The sequence below is a fragment of the Coptis chinensis genome, chromosome 2 (assembly GCF_015680905.1).
Source record: "Coptis chinensis isolate HL-2020 chromosome 2, ASM1568090v1, whole genome shotgun sequence".
Classification (NCBI taxonomy): domain Eukaryota; kingdom Viridiplantae; phylum Streptophyta; class Magnoliopsida; order Ranunculales; family Ranunculaceae; genus Coptis; species Coptis chinensis.
This window is the reverse complement of record NC_141457.1, coordinates 2,866,119-2,881,523: the sequence shown is the minus strand read 5'-3', so window position 1 is coordinate 2,881,523 and position 15,405 is coordinate 2,866,119. Positions and strand designations below refer to the sequence as shown.

At 36.8% G+C, this 15,405-nt stretch overlaps 1 protein-coding gene and 1 long non-coding RNA gene across 4 annotated transcripts; one reads left to right on the top strand and one right to left on the bottom strand.

Annotated features, from left to right (window-relative positions):
* Positions 1-3,291: 3,291 nt before the first annotated feature.
* On the bottom strand, positions 3,292-6,518 carry LOC147514375 (uncharacterized). 3 transcript variants are annotated; one of them, XR_015213196.1, is made up of 3 exons: positions 4,868-6,518; positions 3,977-4,060; positions 3,292-3,588 (listed from the first exon to the last, which is right to left on the bottom strand). It is a non-coding gene; the product is annotated as an uncharacterized LOC147514375 (long non-coding RNA). The 3 variants fall into 3 exon arrangements; XR_015213197.1 differs by having other exon boundaries at positions 3,292-3,503; XR_015213195.1 differs by lacking the exon at positions 3,292-3,588 and having other exon boundaries at positions 3,712-4,060.
* A 768-nt stretch (positions 6,519-7,286) lies between these two features.
* Positions 7,287-7,847, top strand: LOC147514374 (uncharacterized). The gene has a single exon (XM_086592571.1). It carries the CDS (start codon positions 7,287-7,289, stop codon positions 7,845-7,847), a length of 561 nt encoding a protein of 186 aa, XP_086448697.1.
* Positions 7,848-15,405: the final 7,558 nt, after the last annotated feature.

Genomic DNA, 15,405 nt, shown 5'->3' with positions numbered 1-15,405 from the left:
GTTTTTGTGATATGCAACGTTATGACACTTAGACATTCATGAAACTAATAACGCGTAAACCAAAAATACATTTATCAAGATACTCATTCGTTCTCTGAAATGATATATACAATAAAGTTCAATAATGCGTAAATAAATTTACCGCAACCTTTTAGAACTCTCCACGCCTCAAGTTTTGGAATTTAGTTTTATGACTGTTGATGTCATATGTTAGGTGGGCATTTATTGAATGTGCCATAAATGACAGGGGTATTCATTGAATGTGCCATAAATGACCCGGGTATTCATTGAATGTGCCATGAATGACCAGATTGTTTGGACTGCCCTAGAGAGGAACTAAGGTATTCGCCTTGCGGGTTAGTTGTATTCTTTGATTATGCGAGTGTTTGGGTTGACTTTTGAATACCTAATATAATATCTACATATGTTATATAGAAGTTCTAACTTTCTTTTGCAGGAGGGTAGGACTTAATAACATTTTTGTGCAGGGACGCGGTCCTACCCTTATACAGCAGTGGATATCGGTAAGTTTTAATTAATTCAAGTATTTAGATATTAAAACGAGTTATTAAAATGAGTTAAGATAATGGAAGTTTTGCTTGGGAAGAACTATGCCGGTTGAGATGACGGAACTACCTGTCTTCCAAGCTGAGAATGATTAGGTTATGATAGAGTTAAAGTGTTAGTTGGATAAGAAAAGTTTTGAAATGGTTTTATGTGGTTAATCTACTCATACCAGCAAATTTCCATTTTTGCTAACCCATGTTTGCTTTGTTTTGGCAACGTGGGTGTGTTCTTCGGAACACAGGTGGAAGGCAGTGGAACCACGGCGTGTGATTTGGATTCTTGCCTGGAGCAGTCCGGGAGGTTATTTTATTAGGTCTGATCTTTTGGAAGTAGGTAATAACGTAGTTTTCTTTTCATATGACATGAAAATATGATGTTGAAGACCTGTTATTCTTAGAGTGGTTTGATGTTTTATTGGGACGGAAGATAGACTTTTTATAAAGTAATAAAGAGAATTTTGGAGATGATTTTTGTTGTTAAGATTCTTTATGATGTGGGTTTTAGGTTTTGACATGTGTTGTATCCACCCCGTCATAGCCTGGGTTTTTAGACAATTGAACATAGTGATGTTTGAGATATTTATATTTCAAATATTCATTTATTTTAATTGTTTAGAAAATCGGGCTGTAACAAAAGGTGTCCTAGTCTCCGGTGCCACAGCCATATGGTTGTTCGAGCTGCCTCTTTGCTACTAGTTTTAATTTGATTTGCCTGACTGAATTTCGGCCCCTTATTTTCTGTCAACTCCAAGTAGTAGAGTTTGCCTCGTCTAACACCATAACCAGGAATCTTCAGAGTTAGAATGTCTTGAAAAACACAAAAAGAGGGCCAAAATGTTACAGTACAAGCAAGGGTGGAGGTAATTTGGCCAACATATAACAGATTATATTCAAGGGATGAAACAACAAGAACTGTATCTAAAGTGAGAGTAGTGGATAAGATGATAGAACGACCCTCTCCAGTAATGGGAGAGGTACTACCATTGGCTGTGGAGATAACAGATTGAGGAGAAGGGAAACAAAGTTGTAATTGATTGGAATCCCTAGTCATATGATCGGATGCACCTGTATCAATAATCTAAATATTGTTCTTAGAAGTTGTAGAGAATACAAAAGCCTTGCTAACAACACCTGGGTGAGCAACATTTGCAGTGGGTGGTGATTGTTCGCCATCGGTAGGTGCCACCATAGCTTGTCCTGCAATCTTCTTTCGAGGTTTCTTCATGAATTCCCACCACTCAGGATAGCCAATTAGTTCATAGCATCGCTGTTTAGAATGACCTGTTTCACCACAATGAGAACATACCAGGTTGCTAGATTTACCAGGTGTTTGATTGTTACGATTCTTTGAAGAGCCCCATGATGGTCTTTGTCGAGTATGATTAGCCAACATAGCCGAGCTTTCAGAGATTGGACGAGAACCTCCCATTATTTGTTTTTGTTGGTGTTCGCTCCTGATATATGCATATGTACTCTCTAAATCGAGTATTTGGTCTTGTTGTAAGATTTCTCCACGGACCTGACCAAATTCAGAGTCAAGTCCACTGAGAAAAATATGAACTTGAAGCCTAGCCATGGCAGAATGCAGCTGGACCACCCCTTCAACAGTTTCTTCTTGAGAGATAGTCCTGTGATCAATTTCCTGGAAAACAGTAACAAGTTCATTATAGTCGTAGGTTGACAATAGGTCTATCACTTTGCATGGTATTAAAGGACCTCTGATTCAATTCAAAAATACATGTTTCATCCGATCCATCATAGAAGATTTTTGATACCGCCTCCCATATTTCCTTGGCTGTGGGAAGACAAATAAATCGTTGCATCAACGATGGACTCATTGAGTCAATAAGTCAACTTTTGACTTTGTGATTTTCAGTAATCCATGTTCCAAGATTTGGATCTCCAAGTATTGGTTTTTTTGTTTCTCCGGTGAGGTATCCAACTTTGTTGCGAGCGCCAATACGCATCTCCATAAGTTGGGACCATAATGAGTAATTGGTTTCATAGTGTAATACCAGCAGGAAACGTAGAGTTGTCTTGATGGACAATGATCTGTGGTGTTGGTGTTGGGACTAGTTTGGTTGATCGCTTGTAGTGATGTCCATCGGACTCACTACAGATTTATGCTGTTTGAAAAAAAAAAAAAAAACCAACTCCCTCAGTATCAAACTGCTCCTGATACTATGTCAAACAGAGTTTTGCATATACAATAATTCTCTCGTATATACTTCTCCAAGTTAGGAGGCAATATACCTCAAAGAAAGGAAACAGCCTATCTAAGGTAAACTAAATATTCCTATACTTAAAATACAATCTACCAAATTACAAAATCAATCTAATATATTACACTTCACATACAACTCATGCCGACTAATTCACGGACTTTAAACAGTCTAGCATCCGACTCCTTAAGAGCATTTCAATTTCTAAGAGAGATAGAGTTCTCCATGGCAATACTGAAATCTGGTGGCCATAATCAGAATATTGATTCTTTGTTTTAATGTGGTTTATCTCCTAGAAAATAGTTCACAATTTCGGTTAAAAACTGTGATCTTCTTCTCCTTATATCTCCACATTCTCAAAATCATGCTCTTTTTCCTTTTTATTATTTTTTGTTTTCATAAAAAGTATATCTAGGTTTCCCTGTTTAAAACCTGAATGAAACATGCCTAAAACATTCTAAACATCATCCAAATTACAACACAAGGAAAGGATATCTATTAAAAACAATTGCATGTCTTGAGTTGTTCACAAACAAGTGAAAGTACATAGCCAATGAATTGTGACCAATTTTACACATACTGGAGAAAAAAACACATGACAAAATGAGACAATCTATGCACTACAGAGCCCAAATTAACAATATCATCCGAGCGTAGCCCTGCTCCTTATCCTCACCCTGCCAAAATAAATCCCCTTTAGCTACCTCGGACATTTCTGCATGGGCCATAAGAAATTACATGAATACTAGACGGCTTCTGAATTCGATTAAGAGTTAAGACCATTCTCCATCCAGCAATAACTAAGGAAAACAGAAAGAAAGTAATGAATCGAATAGCTGTTTCAGATCAATAACTAAGGAAAACAGAAAGAAAGTAATGAATCGAACATCAATAACAAATGTGATCCATTGAAATATCTACAATTACAAAAACAAAGTAAATTTGATAATGACTCAAACTTCGAGACACCTTCACATTATTTAGCACATCTGGTTTTACAATGGTCGACAGTACTCATAATACAATTTCATTCAACTGAAAATGCTTGTATCTTTCAACATGCTAAAATGCTTAAAAGACGATATTCATATCGAATACTGGAATTAAAGTACATGATGCATTGGAGTGGCCGGCCAACACAACGAACATGATGAGACGGTTTTGATCATCCATAAACTTCACTCTCACCTGAGTAACCTGACCCCTTGATCATGTTCGACCCATCACCTTCACAACTGATGCTAACTTCACTCCAGAATCCATGATTAAATGCTGCAATAAAGATAAAGATAAGAAGACTACTCCAACTTAACTAACAAAATCACCAGGAAGCAACCAAATACTAAATATAATAAGCCACAGACAGCAGCAAATTTAGGATGCTATGAATACAGGCCTTCTCTTAAATGGACATGTTCTTGGGAAGTTTATATAATGTCTTGGAAAGCTTATACAGTGTCGTCCAAAACTTTTTAATTTATGGCTTATTAACTTGTTTAACGGAAGACACTATATATATAAGCTTCCGAAGTACATGTTCGTCACCGGACATGTCCGTTTAAGCGAATTCCTGCTATGAATATAATAGCATACAATCAATTTTTCCAGTAAATTCTCAACCAAATCTTGCAAATCCACTATTAAAAAAGAAGGCTTATTGTGTCATTTAAAAAGTGACACAACAAATATTGTGTGAGTTTACAAGGGAGTGAGTTAAGACATACAAAACGATAGGTACCGTGTTGGTTCTCGAGATTAAGCATGAAACTCGGTCTTGAGTCCCACAACATTTGTGTCCCTTCAGCCACACAATTGGTACTAGTTGATTCACATTTAACCAAAAGTGACACATTTAATGTTCTTATTGTGTCACTTTACAATAGCACAGATGACTTAATTAACTGTCCATTTTTATCCTTTTTTTTCTTCAAAATAAATTGAGCATATTTGTGACAGCAAATGAACCCGTACTACAAATCCAAGCAAGTAAAAATAACCATTGACCTGTATAAAGAACACTAATAGCAGCTAACAAAAAATCTTTTCATTAAACAATAACTTCAATATAAACGAACTTACATTTCCATTATCGTGGAACTAGTTCCATTTTTAAAAAATCGACAAATATACAACTTCAACTATTCAAACACACAACAAACATATGAACCACCGAAGCCTACCAACTTATTAGAAGGCTTGACACCTAGCTTCTTCATTCATCATAACCTTGTTCAATCTTGTCACTATAAGCTCGAGATCAAAAACCAAAGTTCCACCATAATCCAAAAGTCACTCCACACCTAAGGATTCAAGAGCTGCCATGAAATGTTTGCAACTACATAAAAACAATAGCATCAATAAAGTAGTTAGTTACATGGACTTTGCCGCATCAGCAAGAGCAAATACTTAATTGGTAACAGTAAAACTAAGAAACCAGTAAAGATTAGAAGACTCCTCAAGATTAGACATTAATTCTTAGCAAACAGAGTTTACGACAAACCAAAATCATGCTGGCAATGGTCCTACTCTATTTACTCGTTATATACAAACTTTGTCTTGCTACAACTGTACTGTAGTCATATCATTGGAATGCATTTCCTACAAACATATATACTAAGAACCAAGAATGAAATCGAAATTTCAATTCGTTTCAAGTCCTAAATCAGAAAATCACCTTCAAGGTAGAACATTGGAAGGTTCAAACAGCACCACCATTCAATAACATGACACTATGATGCATCATCAGACTCTAAAATTATTACATTCAAGAGAAACCATAATTGAACACTTAAAATTTCCAAATCTAGCATTAGCTTAAAAAAATTAGCACAATGGCATAACACGTACATATATAAGCAAGCTTTACATAAATTATGTTGGAATTTCACTTAATACCATACAAAGTTAATACAAGTGTCCAAAGATTGGCCAATCACAATTACTTTGAATATTGTTCACAAGTTAATTAACAAAAAACACTAATACCACATGCTAAGACACAACTCTTTCAACTTTGAGTCCAAAGAATATACTTTCTATAGTCTAATCCTAAACAATTATGAGATTGGCCAACAATGACGACAGATGGACTTCGACATGTAAAAATAAATTTAAGAGGCCATTTCAAGTCAAAACATCGAGACTTTGCAAATAATCTACAACTATCATGTGATCTTGACTAAAGCATTGGGGGTTCAGTATAATGTCTCATAACTATACATTAGATAGCTTAGGCACGCACAACTACAATCACATGAAGCTTTATACATTTGATTCATGAAGCTTTAATCAGGAGGAATCCTACATAATATGGCTAGACAGCACAAACACATTAAAGCAGCTAGTGCATTAACTCACAAATGTGAACAAGTATACCGAGGTGCAAATCACAAAAAAAGACAACACGTTAATACTTAATATGCACCTTCTAGCCCATCCTAGCACACGCCTCCCTAGAATATATTTTGGGTTTTCAAAGTTAGCATGTCAGAGTGAAGTCAAATTCTTTTTAGTGTCAAATAATCAGACTGAAAGTCTGTATAGATGCCACTCAGGGATCCTGGTACAAACCCCATCTTAAAAAAATTGCTCAATGTCTGACACCTCCATACAGATGGGGAATAACGAAATGAGAGTTAGCAATTTAGAATCTGCGCATAATATTATAGCCTGTATAATCTAATAATACATTGTAAATCCCCTCACTATAACTATAAGGGTGATAAACTTATGGAAGCATGCAAGTGAGTTGTGATCCGACCCTAATATCCGAAAACCCGAATCATTTTAACAAGATTTATATTTTGATGTCTAAAAATTAATTTATATCTTACATTTATATATGAAAATCATTAAAATAGTGTATTTTTTTGTGTTTTTTAATAGATATGGATATTCGAAATCCGACCCGAATTCGGATGGATCCAAATATGGTAAAGAGTTTGAGTAAAAATCCGACCCGAACCCGCTCCATTTCCAGCCCTACCAAGAACATATTTCCATATTTCCATGCTAAAATATCGGTTTTGTCGAAACTTTAAATACCGAAACCTACAAAATCTTGAAAACCATTTTTATTCCACATTATTGATAATTACATTATTGACATAGTAACTGTCCTATCTATCATAAGATAAAAGGTTTTCTTGAATGGAGACCTTTAGTGGGAGAATGGGTGTTACTTAGTTTTATTTAACATCTATGATCCTGTGCTCCTAAAGTTTACTTCTTTTAGTAATTTTTAGTTGGTAGCAAATCTTATCTTCTTTTCCCTCCAAAACTTTCTTTTTCTGGTATTTTTCTGCTGGACCAACTAAGGAAGAAGAAGAGAGATCGACTCAATCATGACAACAGATCAACACGCCTCATCATCTTCTCCCCCCATTCAACCAACTCAAACTGGTGGTGGGGCGTACGTCCTCTTGGAGCTCTTTGTTCAAAGGAGGTGTTTCAAATGCGAAAACAACTGCTTTGAAGAACTTTACTCCGTTACTTGTTGATGGAGTTGCTGAAGTCGCCTGAACATATTGTAGAACAAGGTATACAAGAATGGAAAGACTATTTAGTGGGTTATTTCCTTGACAAAAGACTACCTTTTCCTATGGTTAAGGAGTTTTTGACTAAAGAGTGGAAACTAAAGGCATCTTTTGAGATCACTACAGATAAGGAATTGTTCTACATTTCCTTCTCTAATGGCGACGATAGGAAAATGGTGTTGGAAGCAGGCCCAATTTTTATTGCAGGTAGGATATTTGTTTTAAAGCATTGGAGTGTTGTGATTGAATCTCAAAGGAACAAAGTTGATACTGTTCCTATATGGGTAAAGTTGAATGAAGTTCCAAAACAATTGTGGACACTTGATGGCATCTCCTTTGTGGCTAGTTTAGTTGGTGTCTCCATGTTTATGGATGACGCAACTGCACAAAGAAAGAGGCTCTCTTATGCTCGTGTGTGTGTAGAAATCCCAGTGAATTTTAAGTACCCAGCAACTGTGAAACTAAAAGTTGGTGGGAGAGAGGTGGTGGTGGGTGTGGAATACGTGGAAACCTTCTTCATGTGAAAATTGTAACAAATTTGGTCATGCCACTGCTAAGTGCACTTCAAGAGTTAACATAGTTTGGATAGCAAGCTAGAAACCAACAAGGACAAGCTAGTGTTCCAACCTATGTGAGCCCTACTCAAGTAAATGAAGCAACACTAACAGTTCAAGAAAGAGGTAATGGTGTTACAAGTATGGAGGAACCTGTGGTGGTTACCCCTCAATTTGCTCTACCAAACACTAATCTTATGAGAAATATGATCATGAGTACAACTCCTATAAGAGGATCAGCACCTCAATTGCAAAGACAAGAAAATAGAGGAAAAGGAACATAAGGATCTATAGTGGCTACATCTTTTACAGAGATAAGGGTTGCTTCTGCACCTAGGATAATGCAAAATGTGAATGTGCCTACTGGTCATAGTAATATTCATTTGGTGTCGCCTGGAATGGTGGTATGCACTCACTCTGAGGTTCCAGCAACTCAGTCGAATGAGGAAGATCAAGGGGACTGGATGAATGTGGCCGGCAATCACGCAACTACTTGTATAACCCAACCAGTAGTTTTTAATCCTAGTGAGCAGTTACCATACAATAGAGGCCTTAATATGTATCAAGGCTTGATTGCTGAGGAAGAGGACTTGGATGATGACCTCTTAGGTTCAGAAGATAAGTTGTTTACAGATGACCCTCTCATGGCTCCTCCACTAGTGGTGACCACATCCAAAAAGCAGCAAAAACAAAAGGCTGGTAAGAACAAAGTGGAAGAAGGTAAAGTTCGAGCGCGTTCTTCAGGTGAAGTAGAGCCTACCCTTGCTATGATGAAGAAGGCAAAGTCACAAATTAAAAACAAAAGGATGAAGAATCTTGAGGACTACACCAAAGAGTTTTGTGATGATACTCTAGGACTCACTTACTTGTGTTATGCTTGTAGGTGTTTCTTCTGTGACTACGAGAAAGCGTTGTCTCCTCTTTGGAAGGATCATCCTGAGATAGTGAAGCAAGTTATGGCCAGAAAGTAGGAGATGAGAGAGCATTCCTAGCACTACTTTAGTAAGGACCCTTTGTGGTATGTGTCGTGAGTATTCTCATGCATGTATGTCAGGCTTGATGTCTGTAGATCGATCTTGTAAGTCTTTGTGTACCTCCTTTTAATGATCTAACTCTTTCGGAGGCTTGTAAGGTTCAACTATTAATAAAACAGGTGGGGGTCTGCCTTAATCCCATAACCATTTCCAAAAAAAAAAAACATAATTGACTTAAATGAAATCTTGTTAATGGGTTTAAACTAAAGTTTTGAGTGTTTATCAATTCAAAGAGCAAACTATACAATGGAAAATGTAGACATATACATTTGAGACACAAGTCTATAAAGTAGTTGTTGGAATCTGGAGTAGCTCTAGATTATGTGAGGTCAGAGGTGAAATTGGCAGATCCTATGACAAAACCGCTTAACATGCATGAGGCAAGTGGATGAAATGTCGAGGGGGATGGGACTTTTGCCTAATATATAGGGCGACACTGACGGTAACCCTACCTATATGATTTGAGATCTCATGAAGTAGGTTTAAAGGGAAAAACAAGTCACTTCGTCACCCTACTATACTATTATCTTCTTTTACCGAGACATCCCACCCTATGGCAAGATGGTACAATAGTATACATTGTATAACTAAAATTGTCGTGAGTAAGGATGAGGTTTTTTTTTTTTTTAACTCTTATTGGATTTTATAGTCCTTTTAATTATGAGATGGTGTATTTAAACTGCAATGTGCACCTGGTACAAATCCACCTATGCGATCGAATGTAGAACTAGATCGGTTCTTATGGATATTTGGGCAGGTATTCTAGAGCATTCATGAAGCACAGATAGCCAGAAAGCACAACACTGCAGAACAAACAATATAATGAAAAAGCAATATGGGTGCATGTCCTCTATTTCGCTACAGGTGAATGTTGGTTCAAAGATTTTTATCTACTACTTTCACATGAGATAAGACTTGTTGCCCTATGACTAGTTCAAGCCCATAAAACACCCAATATCTTATGCATTGTTATTTCGTTTCTTTCTGGCACTTCGTTAAATATTTTGTAATATTCTATTCCAAAATAGTGGGGGGCTATAAGTATTTTAAAATAGTGGGGAATTGTTGAAATTTTCACTTTGTATTTCAAATTACTTAGGTATGCAAAGTGGAGAAAAAGGCCAATGAATGCTCCTTCTCATTTTGTGTTTGTGTGATAGTCCAACATTAGTAAGCTACCACTAACGATGTGAGTATATCTAGACTATCGTTAGTCTAAGAGCGTGCCCTTAAGTTACTAATACTTTTGTGCTTGGGAAGGAGACCCACTCGATCAAGGGCCACACACATGCACGTGCCCGCCCGTACCGAGCAGAGTTGGATTGCGTTGTGACGTGACAGGTCGGGTTCGGGCCTGGGATTGGGCTTCTCATGTGTGATATGTTTTTGCTTCTCCACCACATTTTTGGTTTCCTATTTACAGTAGGTTTCTATCTCTGTTTTAGAAACCAACCTTTGATCTCTGTATAAACAGGACTCACGTCCAAAACTATTTACTAAATTACAGAAACCTTTAACCTTTTCTTTCTCTTCTTCCTTGAGCCGCCAGAGAGAGTTGTGTTGTTGTTCTATATATAGTAAAATAGTTTATTGAAGTGTATTTTAGTGTACTTCAGTCATTAAATCCTGTGAGTAGAGATGCATGGTGAAACTTTTTACACCATCTGAGGGGTGAAATATCTTCTTTAAGAGCATTTGCAATGCAGGGAAATAAGGGGGGTTTGTGAAAACTTTCACCTAGTTGGGTCCAAAAGTGCTGTGCAATGCAGGGTGATAAACTCGGTGACTATTTTCCCCAGTTCAAAACAAAGTGAAACCTTCCATTGAGTTTTTCACTGACTTGTTAACTTCGGACGGGATGTTGGATTCCGTCTGGATTACAAAACTCACCAGACGGAGTCCAACATCCCGTCCTGAGTCCTAACGGCTAGTGATAAACATAAAAATAATAGAATCCTAAATATTAATGCTACAAGAACACTAATACGTAATCCTACCGTTCTTACGTTTAAATCAATTCTTCTTACTCTCAAAACATAATCATGCAATATAATGAGTAAGGAATTCGTTCCACTCTTAAACCCTCAAGACTTAAATAGAATTCAATTATTCAAACACAAGGAACAGTGAGAGTGATGTGTTTGGTGTGAAATTTCTATACTACCATTCCCAACACGAGAACAATAATAACAATAAGACATAATTAAATTAAACTGAAATTAAAACTTTATAAATCTAAATTTAACAATAGTCTAAGAATCAAAATGAAGACAACCTAATTTATGAATTTAATGAACAATAATCCAACCCAACATCAATAACTACGAAATGACTAACAACCAAGAAATGAAATTAGATCTAAGCAATAGATAAATGACAAAATCGAATTTGATCAATAATAAACTACTTGATTTATCTAATGAAGCAATAACAATATTTTAATACTTTAAATTAAAACAAGGGAAATGAAAACTAATAAAAATGGAGATTCAAAACTAGATCTAGATCTAAAAACTAATCTAGATCTATCTTTTTCTAACCCTAAACTCCATTAACATTAGCTTCCTAACCTAACTTCCATTAACAATGAGTTAAGCTTTTGTTCTTATACATTCAGATCCAAAAATCGTGCATGGGCTTGGAGCCATGTTTTGGGCCAGAGAATGAGGCCCAAAACCCAATTCTTTCAGTCCAAAAAGGCCTCTTCAGCTGCAGTTGGCTTCCACAGACTTTTCGTCCACTTCTGCTCCTCTGATTGGTGCAAGGCTTGGACCATTGCAAAGCTCTTTCCGAGCCGGTCGTTTTGACATAAGTTAGGCCTCAATCCGAGGTCTGAGTCCAAAGATATGACATTCGGAAGTTCTGCTGACGTTTACTCCTTTATCTCGCTAAAGTGGCACATTTCTGCACATAATGGACTTTGAAGCCTGAAATGTATAAAAACACGTAATCAGTATTAACTCTTACTTATTATTCACATAATTGGTCTAACAGTATGATTATTAAGGGGTTAAAACTACAGTTTTGGGCTCTTATCAAACCACCCCCAAACAGCATTTTGCTTGTCCTCAAGCAAAGATGAGAAATTAGAATAAGTGACCAAAAATGGAGTTCTAACTACTCTCGTTTCGCTGAGTGCGATTGCATTGACCATATGCAACAAGGCCTTAAACCACTAGGAATTCCCTAGTGGACAAGTTATAGCCTCGTGAGAGTTTTCTAGTGAAGGTACTCACAAACTTCATCTATACTATAACGACTAAGAAATAAAACTATTGTTTCCTCATTCATGTCTCAACTATCTATACATCTCACTAGCAATTGAATACAGAATAATCATGTCGAAACCTAAGCTAATATATGCATAATAATCAATCATCTACGAATAAACATATATACAATGAGTAATGCTATGAAATGCTTAGCGGTCCCGTTTCAAAAACTCGAATAAGCCCCTTAAGTAGGTCCTCACATAAAAGTCAAGACAAAAAATCACTCGATTTTTCCGCTCAAGTTTTCAAGCTACTCCGATTGCAGTGGGCACACTTTACCTTACAATCTCAATACACACAAGGAAGCCGAGTCGATCAAACACAACCCGCCACTTACTATCACACTAACCTATTCCTAATTGAGCTAGAGGTCTTTATTAGGTGTTGGGATTAGGAGATGGTTTAAGAAGGAAGGAAATGGATATTCAAAAGGACAAGTCCGAGATAATAGAGTCTTCATATTATGTAACTTAGAAAAACCTTGTTATTTTCTTTTGCTTCTATATGCTTTGTTTCCATCCTTAGCCATATTTTTCTTTTTCTTTTCTTTGGCTTTTGACTCCCTTTTATTCTATTTTTGGAGTTTTTATTTATTTCTATTTTTTTTTTTTTTCTTTGGATGGAAACTTCTTTTCTTTTTCTGAAGCAACTTACTAATTTTTTTTTACCGCGTTTTTCTCTTCTTCTTTCTTCACTCATTCTATTCTCGGACTTATTCTAGATTGGGTAGGTTGATTTTTTTTTTTTTTATTTTGTTTTGTTTTTGTAACGGGGTAAAAGGGAATTGTGGTTTATGGAAGGCTAAAGAAAGGCTCGATTAGGGCGACTAATTAGAAAAATATACTTAGGTCAGAATTTCTAGCTATATCGATCCAAAAAAGGGCCTAAATTCTCTCTAGGACATGGTATAGTGGTCAAGCAAGTGGGCGTGTGATTTCTCTATTCGAATATACTTCTCCCTTGTGTCATTTCTCAAATGTTTCACTCATATAAGGCTTTAGGCTATATTCTCACAGGATTTGTAGAATAAGTACTCTAGCCTAGATTTCAGAAACTTACTTCCAAACAATCATAGATACTCATGTAATATATTTATAGATAGATGCAAAGATTATTACCTACATATTAATCTAAGTTTCTAAAAACTATTCTAATGCAAAAGCTACGTGAGACTTCTAGATTATTAAGAGCATAGAGAAAGAAACAATACCAATATTCCTAAGTGTATAGCATAAACTTATTTATTTATATTTTTGAAATTTTTAACTTGGAAACAAATGCATATTATACATATCTATATCCTAACAGATGCATTAATTACACGTATTTCTATGCCCCCCCCCCCAAACAAGAAGAATGCTTTGTCCTCAAAGCATTTAAATAAAGAGGGTAGAAAAATACCATGGAAATGCGTGAAATTCTGGAACATCTGCAAAACAAGGTTAAAACATACAAATATAGTAATATAAAAAAAACTGACGCAACTCTATAAGAGTTCCACCCATTATGGGGTTAACAGAATTAAATTGCTTGGGACATAAGCAGACACTAACCTGAAACTAAAAACTTACCTCCACTCCAAATAAGTTTACTCGTCATCCTCCTCTTCTATAAAGAAGTGAGGTTCCTTCGCGTCCTGCCATGCCATTATAATTTGCCAAGCTTGCCGCCATTTATCATCTACGGATGCTAACCTGTTAAGCGCCACTTGGTCGGATGGGGTGTAAGGTGCAACCTGATGAGGTTGTATCCTCCATCCTTGCCAAGTCATTGCACGGAAAGATCTGATAATATAATTGGTGGGTCTCACAAATGTCGACCCCAACCCAATCCGTGAAACGGGCACAAAAAACAGGAAAGAAACATAGCATAATACGGGAAACTAATATAGGCATAAGAAGATACTTATGCCTCATGCTATGGGCTCGTGCTAAACTAGACATTAAGGTATTAGGAAGGTCATATAGCAGGCATTCCTCAGCTAAAGCAAGGAAAACATCGCAAGTGGCATCATTCGCAGAAGAAAAATATCACTCCCCTAATATGTTTAGCATGATAAAGAACATTACCGTATCACATTAAGGGACAAGCTACCAAGGGCTACGTTATATGTCCCTTGGTCCTCTACACGGAAAATGCCGGACCCATAAGCCTCATGCAAAAAGTCATAAGTGTAGACATGCATATTATCTACCCAATAGCATCATGGGTATTGTATTTCAGCGGGCATGGCAAGTCCAAGAACAAATGCTTGCAAGAACCATAAGCGATCCCGGCTTCGTGTGTGATCACCTCACAAACCAAGCACCATAAGTAGTGCTTTGAAACAAATCTTTGAAAGATTGTTCGGTATCAATGTAGGAGATGTCATCTCAAAATTACGCTCTGCAATAGCTGTGAATGATCCGAAACTACCCGTAGAAAACCGGAATTTGTTTGGTCCACGGAAGTCGGTGGCCGAAACTAACTAGGCGAGTCGCTCTGTGTATTTAGAATTCCAGTGTTTGGCCCGAAGTCGCTTTGGTATGAGGGCGGGTCGCTTTCTAGGTCCGATAGGCCGAGGGCGGTCGCTTCGGTATGAGGGCGGTCGCTCTAGGTCCATAAGAGTCGGAGGGCTGGTCACGATGATGAGGCGGTCGCTCGACAAAATTCTTCAAAAAAAAAAAGTAAAGGCGCGGCGCTCGTAAAAGCTAAAACCGAAACCGGAGTTTAGAGCAAAAAGAAGGTAAAACTTGGAGTGGAAAACATTTTTTTTTTTTTTTTTTTTTTTTAAAGGGAGCGAGGTGGGGGTAAGAATAGGAATTTGAATGATCAAGAATGGAAAAACCAAACACCCCACCCCCAAACAAATTTTTGAAAACAGGTTTGTAAAAATTTGTTTTAAAACGTGGTCTTTTAAAGTCGATTCCCTAGACTTAAAGTGATATATATGTATTTACATGCGCTTCCCATATATCAATAATCTAAAAGTTGTGGGTCTTTCCACAAATAATTAACATGGAATGCACCATCAAACGTAATTAAGCACCAAGATTTCCTATGGCGTAGCTTAGTGGAATGAGAGTAAAGCCTTATAGATCTAAAACCTAATCGAGCATACAGTTTCTTCTTTGTCCTCCTACTGAAGGGAATGCCAAGTAAATGAACATGAGAAAATTGATGGTTGTGGAAGATCGTGGGATGTGGATAATTTTGAGAAGGGAAAAATGGAAAAAATGAAAA

What these genes read in the sequence shown, in the direction of transcription:
- LOC147514374 (XM_086592571.1), top strand. Translation starts at nt 7,287, where the DNA reads ATGGAGTTGCTGAAGTCGCCTGAACATATTGTAGAACAAGGTATACAA.